Source organism: Cyprinodon variegatus, unplaced genomic scaffold, assembly GCF_000732505.1.
Source record: "Cyprinodon variegatus isolate N-32 unplaced genomic scaffold, C_variegatus-1.0 Scaffold1085, whole genome shotgun sequence".
NCBI classification, from domain to species: domain Eukaryota; kingdom Metazoa; phylum Chordata; class Actinopteri; order Cyprinodontiformes; family Cyprinodontidae; genus Cyprinodon; species Cyprinodon variegatus.
The window spans coordinates 70,758-89,030 of record NW_015151538.1 but is presented as its reverse complement, the minus strand read 5'-3'; the positions used below and the strand labels follow the sequence as shown (position 1 = coordinate 89,030).

At 38.5% G+C, this 18,273-nt stretch overlaps 2 protein-coding genes across 6 annotated transcripts in view; one reads left to right on the top strand and one right to left on the bottom strand.

Moving 5' to 3' along the window:
- adck2 (aarF domain containing kinase 2) overlaps positions 1 to 4,374 on the top strand; it is a 7,385-nt gene extending 3,011 nt beyond the window's left edge. The window contains exons 3-8 of the mRNA XM_015400237.1: positions 115 to 243; positions 327 to 422; positions 520 to 798; positions 906 to 1,034; positions 2,483 to 2,536; positions 3,393 to 4,374. Of these exons, the coding sequence (XP_015255723.1) occupies positions 115 to 243; positions 327 to 422; positions 520 to 798; positions 906 to 1,034; positions 2,483 to 2,536; positions 3,393 to 3,533 (828 nt within the window). The 3' untranslated portion in view covers positions 3,534 to 4,374. The remainder of the gene's footprint in view (positions 1 to 114; positions 244 to 326; positions 423 to 519; positions 799 to 905; positions 1,035 to 2,482; positions 2,537 to 3,392) is intronic.
- Positions 4,375 to 4,504: 130 nt separating this feature from the next.
- Positions 4,505 to 18,273, bottom strand: part of LOC107101350 (SRSF protein kinase 2-like) — an 84,299-nt gene continuing 70,530 nt past the window's right edge. For 3 of the 5 annotated variants that reach the window (XM_015400233.1, XM_015400236.1, XM_015400231.1), the window contains 4 exons: positions 16,347 to 16,454; positions 16,203 to 16,272; positions 13,554 to 13,646; positions 4,505 to 7,036 (listed from right to left, as the gene is read on the bottom strand). In XM_015400233.1, the coding sequence (XP_015255719.1) occupies positions 6,852 to 7,036; positions 13,554 to 13,646; positions 16,203 to 16,272; positions 16,347 to 16,454 (456 nt within the window). In that variant the 3' untranslated portion in view covers positions 4,505 to 6,851. Of the gene's footprint in view, positions 7,037 to 13,553; positions 13,647 to 13,919; positions 14,013 to 16,202; positions 16,273 to 16,346; positions 16,455 to 18,273 lie in introns of all 5 variants that reach the window. The other 2 variants (XM_015400232.1, XM_015400234.1) reach the window with 2 other exon arrangements.

The following is an 18,273-nucleotide window of genomic DNA, read 5'->3' as shown; positions in this document are numbered from 1 at the left end:
GGATGAAAAAGAGCACATCCAGTTAGTCCCAGTCAGAGAAACAGGACTACACTGAAAAACTGGCCTAGCCCCAACATCTATAAACAAATGTGATGATTTGTGTGTTTATGTCAGATCGATCTTCGTTTTGAAGCCAGAAACATCGAGCGTTTCCAAGAAAACTTCCGCGACGTGGACAATATCAAGTTCCCAACTCCACTACGACCGTTTGTGACCAGGAACATTTTAGTGGAGACTTTTGAGGTGAGTGCTTGGAGCAGGATAATAAGCGAAGCCTGCGGCATTATAAAAAAAAAAAAAAAAAAAATATGACTTTTATTTTGTAGGAGAGCGAGCCTATTTCCAATTACCTGAGCTCCAACATTCCTCAGGAGGTGAAGCAGAGGATAGCCAGGATGGGAGTCGACACTTTGTTAAAAATGGTGAGATCACTTTAATGAGTCTTTAAAGAGGAAGTATATGCACATACCTAGACTGCTTCATCACTTTTTCATCACCATATTGACATCTTCACTGCAGGTGTTTGTTGATAACTTTGTCCATGGAGACCTGCATCCTGGCAACATCCTGGTCCAGTGTCAGAGGTCTCCCACTGGTTCCAGTGATGCAGTTGGTATCCCAGGGGACCAGCATGGGAAGACCACCCTCACCGACCTGTTGGACACTGTTGTGGTGAGCGTCAGACCGGACCCATGTCCTCTGCAGCTGGTGCTGCTGGACGCCGGTATCGTCGCTCAGCTCAGCGACCACGATCTCGCCAACTTCAAGGCCGTCTTCACCGCGGTGGTGCTGCGCAAGGTAAGGAAGAACCTAATGATTGCTTCTTTAAATGCGTCTGATTGAGCGTCTATGAGAAATCGATTAAATGGCCCAGATAACCTGAGTTCAGCTGTGCGGTTTTTCAGGGTGAGCAGGTGGCAGAGTTGATTTTGCATCACGCCCGCGCCAATGAGTGCAAAGACGTGTCACTCTTTAAGAAGGAGATGGCCGAGTTGGTGGATCACGCCGTCAGCAACACCCTCTCTCTCGGAAAGGTATTTTTTCTCCTTTTGTGCGACTTACTTTCTCAATGATAAGATGATACAGTAATAATTGAACATAATTGATCTTACAATAGAGAAATTCACTTCTGCATCTTAACCCATCCCCTTTGGGGGGTACGTGGGAATCACAGCTTGTCCATCACACCCCACAGTATTCTTTGATTAATGCTACATGGTGTGTTGCTGCCAGTAAGCTCCATTTTAATTCTATCTGACTAAACCAATGATTTCACATCATTTTCAGACACCTGGGTAAGAGATATGTATTTAAAGGTGATTACTGATTAAATTACATTCTGATCAATCATTTGTTTTAGAGGAGCTTTTACCATATGACAAAAAAAGGGATATAACTATTGATATATAGTTATATCAATAGTATATATATTGCTTTTATATTTGGCAGTTTTGGCTTTATTGCTGCTCTAAGTGAATTCTTCTTTAAGCAAATTTCATGTTTTAGAGTCACTTAAGAGTTAATCAATTACAAAATTTATTGACACTGACTTCATCAAATGATTATCACATTTTATGTTACCTGCTGTGAATGCAGTCAATAGATTAACTCGGATTAAAAGCATAATTGTATTACGAAGGGTACTGCTAGAGAAAGACATTTATTAAGGCATTTTGTTTTGAACCAGCTGCTCCAGTAAGGAAGGAGGAGACGCTAATCCTGGTTTTATATATGTATATATATATATATATATATATACAGGGCTCGATGTTAACCATCGCCCGATCTCCCGGGGCAAGTAGTTATTGTTGGGAGAGTACAAATTTCATTGCATTTGACCGCCGGCAAGTGCAATGATCGCAAAAAAAAAAAAAAAGTTATTTATCACTCAAAATTACTTTAAAATCACAGACATTCGATGAAAACGACCCAGAAATGTTGCTGGTGCCAATTTTTTTGTTTTGTACACATTCTTGCGTGATTTGAAAAAGCCGGGTGATTTTCCGCCAGATGGCGGGATTTTTGTCCACCTAGCGGTAATTTTGATGTAGTTACCAAAACGACAAACAAGCTAGAAAACGCTATTGCACCGGTTTTTCTGTATCATTTTATTCGCATAATCACTCAAAAATCACCTACACTCAAAGAAAACAACCCAAAAGCGTTGTCGATGCCATTTTTGTTGTATGTATGTATATACGTATGTGTATGTATATATATATATATCTATATCTGGCATCCTTTATCAGGAGATATTATCGCTGCAGACAGTTGAATGCATAACATTTTACTGCTCCATTAAAGCAGTCAGGTTTAAGGGGTTTTAATGCTGCACTTTTCTGTTCTGTTTTGTGGAAGCTTAACTCATTATTTCTAAAAAAAAAGAAAAAAAAAAACGAAAGGCTAATTAAATCGCGCATCTTTTATTCATTATCCACTTTTTTCCCCACAGATTAATGTCCACATTTTTCTCTTTGTTTAGGTTCAAGTAGCCGATTTGCTCTCTAAGGTCTTTGGTTTACTCATCAAGCACAAGGTAATTTATGTTTCCTTTGTGATCTCAACTTTTAAACTCTCCGGTTTAAAGTTTTTGATTCTGATAAATTTGAAATCATCTTTTTAAATTTCAAACAACGTCTTTAAATACAAGACTTTATTTGTTATCTAAATATAGTTTAATAATGCTGCAATAAAATGAGCTGTCAATGTGAGGATTTTCATTAGAGCCTTTTTTTTTTGGCCATCATGTGAGACCTACATAAGAGATCAAATCAGCTCAACTTTCTCAATGCTGTATTTAAAAACTCTGATCTTTTTACAGATTTCAATTTTCTTGTTTTCTATAAATTCAGACATCGAAAAAACATCTTTTCTTATCTGTTAAAATTATCTTTAAAACTGTTGGATTTAAATCGGATGGGTTAGGTATCCATTTACAAGCTTGTCAGTGTTTTTTTTCCCCTTATTATTTTAGTATTCAGTAAAAAGAAATAATGGTGATCCTGAGCAAAAAATCAAAACATTTTGGTCCAGTTAAATTATACAAGGAAATATGTATCAAATACTTTATATGATAAAAAAAAGATTCTCTTTTAGTCTAGTGCAAATATTTGGTTTTAAACACATATTAATAAGCTCAAAGTAAACAAGAAGCAAATCTAAGCTGATATAAAGTAATATCAGTACACCAGCATAGAGCGTGTCTGAAATAATAAGAAAAATAGGTAAACATTCATATTCACTGAATCAGTCAATATTTGCTTTGATGATCTAAATAAAAATTAGAACGGGTCTCTTCCTAAATTTCTATTAATCGATTGACAAATTGCATTTGGCCTTTTAATTGATGCAGTCCCTGGCTGTATAACATTAATCATTGGTTCTGTTTCCAGGTGAAGCTGGAGAGTAACTTCGCCTCCATTGTGTTTGCCATCATGGTTCTGGAGGGTCTGGGAAGGTCACTGGATCCCAACCTGGACATCCTGGATTTGGCCAAACCGCTGCTGCTGAAGAACTGTGCATCTCTCCTCTGATGCAAAAGGCCCAACAGGTGGCACACAGGCAGGTAGCTGTGCTGTAATGGGTGACTTTAAAGGTTTCTATGGTACAGGTGTACATCTCATACTGTTCTCTTCAGAATTGCAATGCAATGTTCCATTGTAGATCATAAGATCCTCCTCCTCTACATTATGGCATATCAAATACCTCATGTTGCCTTTATTTTAGCAGCCATTTCATGTCACTGACTTTTCTTCATGTTTCTGTTGCCTGAATTAATTGTGAATCTTTTATACATAGAGACAAACTTTTAAAGCACACTCATTGAAGCCTGATTAGAGTTGAATCATTTTTTAATGACTAATCAAGGAGTAATCAGAGGGCATATAAGGAACTATTTAAGGTAGAATAATAGAATGCTAATAGGAACCCCAGCTTAGTAACCTGGTTGTCAAGTACTGCCTTGATTAAAATATTCATATCCTTCCAACTTTTCTCAACTGTCCATATTTACAGTTACAAAGTTTTAGAGATTTGATGCTTTTTATAAGAGAAACTGAGACAAATTTGTAAAGAGAAACATGACCTGAAAGGTAGAAATTACTTTTGTTTTCTTTAAAATGGCAATATGGTGTGCATTGATGTTCAATGCTCAATTTTATAAAAACTTTTTAACATGTTGAGAATTGGAATGCTTGCATATTCTGCTATAAAATTTAGCCGAAACTCGGTTAAATCAGGCAGACTGTGTCTGTGAAGTCCATGAACTTTGACTAGGCCATTCTAATCCCTGAATTTTTAATCCTGGCTGTTGTTCTGCCATTGGCTAAACCTAAACCCACATCTCAAGTCAATTGCAGCATTTTATGTTTTTTCTGGAACTTCCCAGTGGGTTGCTTCAAATATCCTTTCCCTATCTCCCGTTTCCCTATCTCTGCTAAAGTAAAGAATCCCAATAGAGTGAAACTCACCCTACTGTTTTAAGTTTACATTTTTCCATTGCTTAAAAAAAAATTATAAACGTACAACTTTCCTTTTATTTCTTCATGAATGTTATCCGTGTTCGTTTGTAGTGGTTATAGTGTCACTAGTTCAAGGGGTATGAATACTTTTTCAAGGTCTTGTACAGATGTGGAGACATTTTATTCCTGCAATGTTTCTTTTGTGTTTTATGAACTGTTTTTAGAGTGAATCACAGTACTGTACCATGTTCGTTGTAACACACTACACTGAATGAGCTATGACTTAATGTACTAATATTTTTTTGTATTTTAATTGTTCAGTGCTCATACCATTAAAATGAAATCCAGCCCGACTACAGTTCTTCTCCTGCTTTGCCTGTAATGTCTCCAAATGTGATGATAAACTCCAACAAATGACTACATTGAAGAACACAGAATCCATTAATCTACAATTTATTAAATCTGTCAATGAAAAACAGACAAAACTTCGATCTTATCAGGAAGAACAGTCAGCATGGCTGAGTGACGGAGATCAGGAGGATTTGGTGCAAAATTGGAAAAGAAGGGAGGGGGGGATAACTCAAATACCCTTTATTGCAAAACAGTTTTTCTTTTTTTTTTTTGTCACCATCAACAGCCCATAGAGGGCAGCACTGTTTAAGAAGGGAGGGGAGAGGTGTTTTGTTTTTCTTTAAAAAAACGTTCAATAATATTAATAATGACAAAACAAGTAAAAACATCTCTAATAGACAAACACAATCACCTCAGTAGAAGATAAATTTCTGTCACGGTCACAACAACCACAGAGAGAAGTTGTTTGCTTTCCCCCCCCCCTATATTTTTAATGAATTAAATAGTTTTTAAAAATATCTCACCATTTAATTATAATTATCTTTTTTAATTATTTATTGCGAAAAATAGGCAACTGGATTAATTGTGATGATTCAGATTTCAGGTGTGTGATTTAGTGGACAGAGATGGAGAAAGTTGGTTTGTTGGCACTGAGAGCAGCAGCTTCATGTGGCGATGCAATACTCCCAAACTGCCACCTGGTGGCAGCACCAGTCAGTTTGAGCCTCCCACCAAGTTTGATCAGAAATCAGAATGTCCCATTCCTGTTCTGTCAGAGGGGAAACCAAGTACTGCCAACAGCAACCAGTTTTTTTTTACTTTTTACATTTTTTGGAATGATACTCGGGGTGTTTGTCCACAAATGTGTCCACAGTCGCTTATTTGTGTTGCGAAATCTAGTTCTATGTACAAAGGTTTCAAATCCCTGAAAGACATTTACAAAGACAAGTGCAACCTTCCACATGGCCGCCTCCTTTTTGGAGAGGCTCTGGGATAGATGGGGTTCCTCCAGGGGGGAAAAAAGACGGTTGGGTGGTGGGGGAGTAGTACCAATCGGATCCAGTAAACATACAACAGAAGGGAGTGAAGATAACTGTTCTTAGGAATGGAGTCAGAAGGTTTGGGGATTTGGTCATGTCAAAAACTGAAAAGTGCCAAGGGTGGTGGGTCACCAACATTTCCTAATACCATTCCCATATGTGAAAGATGAACTGTCACCAACAATTATTGTTGGTTTCTCATATTCCTTCATGTCGATCCAGCAGTGTCACCATGCATCTTCGAATTAAAGTCTATTAACACCAAGCAGATATTTCTCGAAGTTAATACTGATTGTTTTGATTCCAAACCTTCTCTGTACCCATCAATGTGATGCCCCCTTCCACCTGCAAGGTCGGTTCAGGACCGTAGAGCATGATAGGAAGCAATGGAGGCTGTGAGAAGCTTTTTTTAAGGACTGGATTCATGTAAGAAAGCTGTAAACTGTAAAGTCTGATGTTGGTACTTCTTTAAGGAGGTTATATAGGGCACATAGGCACAAACGCTCATTTTCTCGCATAATAGCACACACACACTCGTATGTCTTTATGGGCTCCGGTTTGGTAATGGAAGAGGGAACTCTGGGCCATCTGACAGCAGTGCAAGAGTCTCTTGCCAACTCTGTTTACTCTGAAAGTCAGCAGCTTTCATTTGTTAAGAAAAATTAGAAGAAAACGGATGAAGAAGAGGGTGACGTCTTGATGGCGGAGGAGGCAATAACACCATGTTTTGTTCTGACTTCTCGTTTCAGGAAAATCCTTTCCAACATCACTAAATTCCTTTTTTTGTAGTCCTTGCCAGCGTTTTGTGTTTTCGTTTTTTTACATTCCCCATGGTAGTGTACATGTAGAAGTAAAGCCTGATCAGGTGGGTATGGAATGAATGCGTTAGAAGCCTCTCTGTACGATGCTTGCTGCTCGCTGCCAACAGAGGTCGTTGTTTGAGCTCAAAGTCTAGAAGGTGGATGGGGAAGGAAGGAGAGGGGGTGATGGAAGTTTGTGGCTATGAGCTGAGCCAGGGGTGGTTTAGGCATTCCCCAGCCGAGGCCCTTTTCTCAGGCACCATCTCAAGCATGGGCAGCAGGAACTGGGTGAAGTGTCCGGCATCTTCGTGTGACCAGCCGTACTTTTCAACCAAGACATCGAACAGAGACCAGGGCTTCAGCTTGGTGATGTGCCGCAGCTCACCTGCAAGAAGGCAAACGGAGCACAGTCAGTGTTGAACAGAAGAACATAATAATAATCCATCAACTTTAGTTATATATATATATATACACACTGCTCATAAAAATAAAGGGAACCCTCAAATAACACATCATAGATCTGAATGAAATATTCTCATTGAATACTTTGTTCTGTACAAGGATGAATGTGCTGAAAACAAAATTACACAAAAATTATCAATGGACATAGTTTAACTAATGAGGGCCTGGATTTGGATTCACACACAAACTTAAGTGGAAAAACACTCCACAGGCTGGTCCAACTTTGATGTAATGTCCTTAAAAGAGGTCAAAATAAGGCTCAGTATTGTGTAGGCCTCCCTACAATGCCTGGGTATCCTCCTGATGAGGTTGTGGATCTCCTCCAAGACCTGGACTTTAAATATCCACTGTCTTTACAGTCTGTGGTGCAATGTGACATTGGTGGATGGCTCAAGACATGATGTCCCAGATGTGCTAATTCAGATTCAGGTGGGGAACCAGTGGGCTAGTCTATAACTTCAATTCCTTCATCTTGCAGGAACTGCGGACACACTCCAGCCGCATGAGGTCTAGCATTGTCATGCATAAGGAGGTACCCAGGGCCAACTGCACCAGCATATAGTCTCACAAGGGGTCTGAGGATCTCATCTCGGTACAGAATGTCAGTCATGCTGTTTGGCAAGCAAAAGGAGGTACTGTGTGGCCCTCCAGAGACCTACCCCACACCATGACTGACCCCATGTGAAACCGGTCATGCTGAAGGCAGCAGATCACTCTCCACAGTGTCTAGAGACTTTGTCATTTCTGTCAAATGTGCTCAGTGGGAACCTCCTTTTATCTGTGAATAGCACAGGATACAAGTGGGGATTTTTTGTTCTCTGGCAAATGCCAAGCATACTGCAGGGTGTTGGGCTGGTAGGACAACCCCCATCTGTGGACGTCAGGCCCTCATACCATCCTCATGGAGTCCGTTTCTAACCGTTTCTGCAGACCAATGCACATTAATGGTCTGCCGGAGGTCATTTTGCAGGGCCCTGGCAGTGCTCCTCCTGTTCCTCCTTGCTCCAAGGCAGAGATCCTGCTACTAGCTTGTTGCCCTCCTACGGCCTCCTTCACTTCTCCTGGTGTACTGGCCTGTCTCCTGGTAGCGCCTCCAGTCCGCATTGATGTGCCATTCTGGATTAGCTGCACTACCTGAGCCATTTGTGTTGGTTGTAGAATCAGTCTCATGCCACCATGAGTGTAAAAGTAGCAGCAACATTCAAAAGTGACCAAAACATCAGCAAGAAAGCATAGGAACTGAGAAGTGGTCTGTTGTCCAAACCTGCATAACTACTCCTTTATAGAGTGTTACTTGCTAACTGCCATTCATTTCTAACTGTTGTCTTTTTCATTTGCACAACAGCATGTGAAATTGATTTTCAACCAGTGTTTCTTCCAAAGTGGACAGTTTGATTTCACAAAAGTTAGATTAGTTTGAAGGTATATTGTGTGTCAACCTTATATTTTTTATGTTGCTGTATATATATATATATATATATATTTTTTTTATTATTTGTATAAATATGTAATAAAAAAATAGGCTACTGGATTAATCTTGCAGATTAAAAACCTTTTAATGAGATGTCAGAGAAAGTGGTAGCATTTCCACCACCTTTAAGTTCCGTAGGGTTACACAGCGCTGCCCACTCACCCATCTTTTACTGCACACTGCCGGTCAGCTGGCTGAATGAAAGCTCCTACACTTTTCTCTTGTTTCAAAGAAAAAAAATTTGGAAAGCCCGGTTGCTGATACTAAGAGAGCACTGGAAGATAAGTTAAGACCATCATATTGTCAGCTGCTATATTAAGTAATTATTGTTCAGAATCTTTGTGTCCCTACAAACCTGAAACTAAGAAGCTCATATTGACCCATGCCCACTCACTGGGCATGGGTCAGTATGGGTCAGGAACGCAGGAGTGAAAAATTCCTACTTGTATCAGGATTTCTAGTTTTGTGGTTGGCATAAAATAAACAAGGTGTTAGACAGTAGATCATGATGCTGAGGAGGCAGTTTATCCATCTGCACCAAGAACATGTCTAAAAGCAGCAATTCACCAGCTTTCAGGGGGTTTTAACACTCAAGACGTCCATGAAGAAGGAGTTTAGCTTAACTTAAAAACCCAAATGCTTTCACGGTGGCTGAGTAAACAGCACTGGAAACACAGTATATAAAAACAATCTTTACACTATAAATCAGCATAAACTTTGCTGATTTCAAAAATCCCTGCTTATATGTGTTAGAGCACATTTCTTGCCTGTAAAATTCAGATATTGAATAATAATGACATGAATCTCTAGAAAAAAGTGTTTCCTTCATACAGCTTTGCTGCTTTCTTAAAAACGTTTTGTGGTAAACAGGAAGCAGAGGTGGGTAGTAACTAGTTAGATTTACTAAAGTAATGTACTTTTAGGACTAGTTTTACAACAACCTTTCTACTTTCATCCACGTGATATTTTCTTTTCAAGTATCATTATTCCTGAATAATTTGTTCTTAGCTACTCAACCTACCATGTGTTTGTTCTTCACTAAATAAGAAAAAAACACATTTTAATCTGAAATGCACCAAAAAAAAATTTTCTACACAAGCTTGTTTTACAGTCCTACTTCTATCTGCTTTGACATATGGAGGTCAATTGAATGCATGCGCAATATCGGTTTAATAGGTTTTATTTTGGAAAAGTTACATTTGAAGTGTTTCTTCTGCCTGTGTTTATTTTCCAATTCATTCTACATTCATGTTAATAATTTTGTTTATAACTTTAAAACTTTACATTTTGATCTTTTTTACATAATTTTATAAAGTCAGTCAAACAACCTGATTAGTTACCCTGTAATTGAGTAGCCTTCTCACCAATTACCTTTTTTCCCTGAGCAATGTTTTGAAAGGATACTTTTTTTTACTTGAATAAAAATATGTAAAATTATTTAGTAACACTTCCTTTTACATTACAGAAATCACCATGTAATTACATGGTAATAAGATAGCAAGTCACACTATATTACTTGGTAAAAAGAAAAGCTTTATTTGGTAATTACCCCTAAAATCAAGCTATACATGCAGGTAATTACCTGCATGTATAGCTTGATTACAACTGTATTACAACTGTATGTTACTACAGTGTGTAACAATGGAGACTTTTGGTGGGTAATTACCATTAGGTTACTGCATAAAAGTTTCTAGAATTGGCCACCACATACTTACAGCTTACGTAAATTGTAACTTGTGATCAGGTTAATAAAGCATTATAAATCAGAACACAAGTTACATATAAATAACAGTTTAGTAAAGAGGTATGGTTTTCTGTTATAAAGTAGCAGCCATTTAAAATGGCCCTTCCTGGTCAAACGGCAGCCGAATGGCAGCCCATTTCCCTGCGACTCCCAGCAAAATCCCATCCAACTTCCAGCCACTGGCCTTCTCCTTAGCGTGGATTTTCTTTAACTCTGACTCCACCCTTTCACTGAATTACACAGTCTGACCAGGAGAAGACACTCCTCTTTAGAGCTTAATGTCCACAAATCATGACTATTTTTGTACAAAGATTGATGGTTTAAAAGGCATTGTAGGGGACCAGCCAAGGACCCATCAAGGAAAGTGGGAAAATTGTGAATGGCTACTACTGTATGCCAATTAATAAACTGCTTTTTACTAGATAATAACACATTAATTTATTGCTGTCGGTGAAATTACTGAGTTACATGGTAATAACAGTTTGACAACTAAGAAGTCTGACTTTATCTTGTCTGACCAAAATTTGAAGAAAAGCAATTACCAAAATTTTCAGTAAAGTGTTTTTTGTTAACTAGTAAAGTGTAACTTGCCTTGTTATTACCATGTTCTCACATGGTTATTAATTATTTCTGCTGTTACTCAAGTCTAATTTTGAGTAATCTACCCACCTCTGATGAGAACTTGTGTGGCTCAGGTAAGTGATGCATTCACTGAACTAAAACAAATTGGATGTTACGGTGTCTCTCTCATCATTTAGTTTTTTTACTTCACCTACGCATTAATAACAATTTATATAAAAGAACTAAAGTTCTCTTCTTTCCTCTGTCTAAGATTTAGGGAGACAGTTTTCGGTCCAGTTCACTGTAGTAAACCGACTGGATGTAATTATTTAACAGTCCAAATAACCAGCAGCTGATTTCACTGATGACTTCACTTCTTTCTATTTGAGGGACCGCTAATCTGTGAGGTGCTGCAGCGTCGTGGAAGCCTGCAGAGTCTTGGCTGAAAACCACACCGACAGAAGGCAGATGGACAGGAATAGACACACACACGTGTGACCAGAGAATAAGACATAATTATTGTATTCATTAGTCAGAAAAATGGCGGAAATAGCTGGCTGGGAATACAACTATGACAGGGAAGAAAGACAGTTATTAATGGGGCACAACAATGAGGTCCGGTATAAGCCTCAGCTTCCATGGTAAACATGTTTTTCCTCATCACAAAAATACAATCTATTTATAAAACACACTGGATAGAATTTGAGAGAGAAACCCCTTTATAGGCAATTTTAGCTTAAATAGAAGTTTCTTAATCTTGCATATGTCTCCAAGCAGTGTTTTCCTAAGAGTTCAATAAAAATCATTATGCACGAAGGGAACCAGGTGACACGGCCTGCCAGAGGCTTTCTGGCTGGCAGGAAAAGCTCCAACCCCTCAAGAGGCAGAAGGGGAAAGTCAGCTCAGATTAACGGAGCGCAGAGAGATAAAAGAGAGGAACATTGAGACATGGAGAGCATGCTCAGACCACGGATAGAGACGTCTTCAAAGCCAGAAGATTCAGATCTCACCATCATGAAGGATTTATGAGCAGAAAGAGAGGCAAAAAAAAGGGAATCTTTAAAAGTGGAAAAAAAAAGGACAGAGCAGAGAGATTATTAGGTGTATCAGTCACAGGCCCATCCATGCTAATGGATGCTGGTGCTTTTTATACATCAAATTCACACCAAATAAGTGAATTACTGATGCTGACTTTCACATGAAATAAAAAGTTATCTTGTCATTATCTTGTTGTGTTAAATTGATATTATGTTAAAAATATCTGATATTAGAAAAACTAATAGAAACACTTTGCTTCCACTTGCTTTTGTTTAAAGTTTGTGTAACTCTTTAGGGAATAAGAAATTCAGTTGTTCTCATACCTGATGCTGTAGAATAATGTTCTTTGTTTGAGAAATATCACTTGATCAAGCCTTTTCTATCATTCCAAACTAAGTAATAAAAGTGTTTATGATTCGTGCTGATATCAAATCAGGTCAATATTGGTATTAATCAATACTTAAAGCTGCAATATGGGAATTGTATTGGAAATTTATAAAATGTATCAGACCTTAATTATAAGGGTTGCAAACACTTTTTTGCAGTTATTTATAGAAAAAAACTTTTAATCTTTTCAGATTCTAACAAATATACAGTATTTTCCGGACTATAAGCTGCTGCTTTTTTCCCTTACATTGAACCATACGGCAAATAATAAGGTGCGGCTTTTCTGTGGATTTTTCCTAACTACCAGAAGGGGAAGTCAAAACTGGAATAAACCGCTAATTTTTATTAAGCACAAGAACTTGCTAGCAGCAGGCAAGATGGCGAATAAATGTCCCGAATTCACACATTTTAACATTTATTTGCTGCATTAAAGCTGCCGAACCAATGAGGATACTGGGCTCAAACCCTGCAGAGCTTAAATTTTTACCTTTTACTAGAAGCTATTATTACTGTGAGCCAACAAGCTAACGGGGGCTAGCATACTTCTTTGTCATTACTCCAGGGGCTATATGTAGAGCTCCCCCTACAGGTTTGGAGGGAAACAGTTCAGTAGATATAAATGGCTTATAGCCCGTTGCGGCTTATATGTAAGTTTACATTTTTTTCAAAAAACTTAGTGGGAGTGGCTTATAGTGAGGTGCGCTCTATAATACGGAAAATACAGTAGTCAATGTAAAGGCTTAATTTCTTTTTTTAATGTAAGTATAAGATTATGCTGCTACAGTAAGAGCTACATTGACTGATGCCAAGTAGCCTGTTTTTCACTTTAAAGCTGAAAGTGAAATGTGACTGAACTAAAACTCACATTTTTTACTGTGAAAATGATCAAAACAACATCAAATCTCTTATTAGCACTTATTATTACCATGAAGCAGCTTCTGATTGAATTTCATCCTTAAGTTTCCTTCATTTTTCACCTGCCATCACTTAAAGTGAATCTAAATAACTTGAAAAAAGCTGCGCCGTCCATCCAGGATCTACTTTTGAGAGACAACGCATTCTAGCTGAAAATAAAAAAAAATAATGGAACTGTTGTGACTGTATACTTACCCAAACTGTGCCTGAGAGTTCCTATCAAAACAATGTGATAAACACTAACCTGTCCCCACTGCCGTCCCCCACATTGATTTATCTCCAGCTAACACCCAGGATGAGGCCTCCACCCACGGGTCAGTTTACCTTTCTTGGAGAAAAACTCTCGGCTGAACTTCCCAGCGGCTACCAGTTTGCGCGGGACCTTCCCAAGGAGCTCCATGATCAGAGCGATGTGGTCTGTCCCCACCATCACATACGTCACAGAAGGGAACAGGCACGGTTCAGCATGACGGCATGCACACACATCAACACACACGCCGTCGGCTGCTTTGCGCCGACACACACTGCCGCCTTGAGGTATTGCCTGGACACGTTTGGAAACCCAACACTGACTGTTCCCACTGTTAATCGATGAGCCCAATTGATCCCAGATTATCTATTTGTGTCCGTTTCTGTCCCTCTTTGACATCCGTGTGTCTCAGCGCCACTCAGCTTTCAGGCCATCGCTACCTCTTCTGTTGAAGAACTCCCGAGAATACTTTCCAGAGAGCGCAAAGTGCCTCGGAATACAGCCCAGCAGCTCTATGATGTGGGCTATGTGGTCTATTGGAGAGGGGGAGGGGAAGCAGGGGGGGGAAGAAGTAGAGGAAAAGACAGAGACAGAAAAACCCAACAAAAAGAAACAAGAATAAAGGTGGTTTGGTGGGTGAGAAAGTAAGAACAGACAGAGGGACAAAAAGAGAGGGAGGAGGTAAAAGGAAAAAAAAACAATCAGAGATTATGAAGATAGAAAAAACACATGTTAATAAGCTGTGCCTCCACAGGATGAAGAAGGACATGAGATGAATAAAAGCAGCAGGTCCTGAAATAATGAACTGCTAATGTGAATTTAGTGGTGGGGGATCAAAAGTTACCAATGCTTAAAAAAAAGACAAATGGATAGTAGGCGACTAAGTAACACATGTAGAGAGGGAAAAACAACAATCAAAGAGTCGGAGGGGTGAGGTGAGGATGAGGCTGCAGACTGGAAGAAATGTGTCAGCTCTACAGCAGGATGCTGCCTGCATGCAGATAGAAAGATACAGCGACCTGGATGAAGATGCACATATGATCACTGGATCGCTGACTAATGTGGTTCTTAGGGGTGCTTCATAATCTGTGGGGCTTTATGTTGTAGCAACAAAAGGCTAAGAATGTGAGCGGTGGGGGGAAGATGGGTGGAGGCACAGCTGCAGAGTTCAAGGTAAGGATTTAAAGTTAAAGACAGTGGATAGTGGGATTTAGAGAAAGGGACGGCTACACTAAACACTATAGACATGTATTCATTCACAATATAATGAATTCAAAATTTGGAGCTAAAAATGTCTCCATTGCTTGGAACAAAACCCATCTGATATCAAGAGGTTAATGAAAACAAGCAAATTACATATAAAAGAATGAAATTCACTTAGTTTCTATCCTGATTTTATCAATTAAAATTATTTAATTTGGAGTATAAACTCTTATCCAAACAATGGAGAAACATTTTTAGGTCCATTCATAGAATCTAAGACACTTTGCTCGCCTTACGGATGTACAGTGCTGGTGGAAAGTTGGAATAGATTCATTCATCGGTTTGAATGTTTTAAGTTTGGGGCCTTTTAATGCTGCTTTAAACTTTTCTAAATGAGGAGGAACAAAACAAACAATTTTAATGTTGTTTGAAAACTGAAAGTTTGGTTTCATTGTTTTTATTTTATTCAAACGGAGCCAAGACAACACAAACAGGTCCAAGTATAAACCCAGCCCCACCTTCATAGCTGTTAAATGTATATAGAGCAGGGATTCTAATCCACATGCATTTCATAGCATAGCCGCGTCACCTTTTTTAAGACGGTTGGTCATTTAAACTCAATGGTTTCCTGTAAATTAACCTGCCTTTAAACCAAATCCACAATATTTTATCTGAACCATAATGAAGGCCCACATCCATTTGGTAGTTTGGGATTAGCTTATTATGACCAAAGATTTGATCTGCTGATCCAGTTTGTCTTCCTGCAGCTGGAACCACCAAAGCCTGACACAGAATCACATGAAGAAGTTGCACAGTGGCTCCTTATACTTTACCCCAGTATGTTAATTAATGTCTGGCAAATGAAAGTAAAAAAAAAAAAAAAAAATGCATCTTTTTCTCCGTTTTAGTGCTGAGTAACAGATAGGGGGCCCAGCCAGAGCGGATTACTGCACTGGCAACAATGCCTCCCATATACGAGTCTTCCTCTTCAAACTGTAAACAATTACATGTTTAAAACAGATGCAATGGGGACAAAGTCCTCAAACACCCACCGCATTAACCCAACTAAATAGATTTTTGTTGTTAAAAGTCTAGTCTTAGACAGTAAACCAGAAAACTCTACAGGTTTGGTCAAATTATCATCGTGACTAGAATAGTGGTGGTCCAGGTGCATTTTGCTAAGGGACATGTTATCAAATATCTGTAGGCCAGAATGTTTTATAATTGAACCTGTAGATGTAACTTTAAACACAATGAAATCAAACTTTAAACCCTGCTGTTCTATTGCTGTTTGTAGGATCATGATCATAGCGGAAAAAAAAGAACGATTTAACGCATTCTCAAAGCCCCAAATTTAATAAAACATTCATTCCCACAATAAATGTATGTAAAACTCTGAGATAAATATCTAAGATATAAATAATTGTTTCAATACATAACTCTAGAAGTTCAACAGATTTTAACATTATGGAAGAGCTAAATTCAAAGTCCTTTTTTAAATGTTTAATCTAAATACTCACCCTCATCACGGGAGTAGTCCTCTCCAGAGTGAGGCTCAAACAGATAATCTCCTGTGGCCAGTTCGAATGCCTGACAAAGGAGCAGTTTTATATAAACAAAAGAGACTTATGATATTTCTGTGATTTAGACTCTGTTCTCCTCACCATGCAGGCTGTGCTCCAGATGTCAGCTGGGGTACCGTACCCGGCTCCTATCAAGACCTCAATGGAGCGGTACTGTCTCGTCTGGATGTCTTCTGTAAAGTGCTTATGCTGTTCAGAAGAGAGAAACAGAAACATTTGGCTCAATATCAGTTTAAAGGAACAGAACAAAAATGAATTTCCTCTGGAGGGTTATTATTGTACACTGGAGCGTGTTTACCGTTTCTGTTTTAAAACAACTGCTTTCTGTGTTTTTCTGCATTATTTCTGCTTGTTGGCTTATGTTAGATCAACGATTTCTCAGATGCTGCTGTGTTATAGCTGCTGGATCGCATCTCTGTGAGAACAAGTAGCCCAGCCGCCTTTACTTAATGATTTCTGCTGCTTGGGAAAAAAAGTCGTAAAAAAAAAAAAAAACACATTGAGCAAACAGCACGACTGGAACACTGTCTCCGCTTTTCTCCCTTGCCTCCAATAAAAGTCAACCTTACAGGCATGTGTTGGATACTAATGCTCATATCTTAAGAAGGCCTGTTTTACACTTGTTTTTTCACAGTTACAGCTTTGAATATGTTTTTTATTACATCTATCAATTTCTGTTTTACTTTCTGTCTTTGGATTTATGGTTTTCTTTGCAAAACAGCTCAGTTTCAGTCAGATTAAAATTCTTGCTACAGTTTCCCAATAGATTCATGGCTATCGTTTGACTCGGTCGTTTAAATCATAAGTATACTTTAATTCTTCCACTGTAGCACCAGCTGCAACTGTCTACAGTACAGGATTTCCCAAAATGTAGCTCTATCTGTCTTCCCATCAACTCTGAGGAGCCAAGGAAAAGCATTCCCACAACATGATGCTGCCATCACCACATTTAACACCTCCTTTAACCTAATTACTATTTTATCCTTTTCAGGTTGTGAGAAATGGCAGTCAGTTTTCAGTTGTTTTATGCTAATTCCATTTCTTTTAGATGGCAGACTAAACAGAGAGCTGACTTATGTTTTGGGCTGTACACAGCAAAAAACTTTCTGTAAGTGAGTAAAAATGTCTTAGAGTGAGTGTATTTATCCTTAATTGAGAAGGAAAAAAGGATGATCAGCCAAAGAATTGGGAATTCTTATATTTAAAAAAATAATAATTAGATATTAGAAACCTGAAATAAGAGACTGCAGTTATATTTTCTTATTTTAAATAAAGATCTTTTTCCATTTGCAAAGTGTCTTTTTACCCTGTTCAATTCCAGAAAACAAATCACTTATTTCAAGAAAAAATTATTTACTTAGATTTAAATGATTTGCAACATATCGAGGAGCTGCTCTTCTTCTGCTAAGATTAAATGACACATCAGTTGACTTTTGAAGGGTTGTCACAGCAAAAGGGGCTGCACTAAAAATGCCCCCCACACTTTACAGATGTTCATCTTTCTATTTCACAAATGGGAAACACTGCTGTGCTGATCTATTACCGTACATAAATTCCTAATATAATACAACAAATGATATGGTGTGAAAGTAACAGCGTGGGAAAAAATTTGAGGTGGTTTAAATACAACCCTTCTACAGTGAAGTATAGTCATAGTCAGTGATTATTACTATTTCTGTAAAAAATAAGGAGAGAAATACTGCAATAAAAAAAGGAAAAAAGAAAAGTGAAAATGTGCTGCAAAAACATAAATGATGCTAACACACAAAACACGTGCAAATGAAAAATTCTACACGTAACAAAACATTTGCAAGTTAAGAAAAGCTGCAAGCTAACCTTGCATAACAGAAGCACTCCAGACCTCTAGGGGGAGTCGATCCTCAACTCATATCAGAACAGACCATGGAGATTAATACTCATTAACACACCCAGACTGGCCGTAGGGAGAATCGGGAATATTCACGAACTGCCGGCCTGGGATTGGCCTGCTGGCACTTCCTTTAAGCAA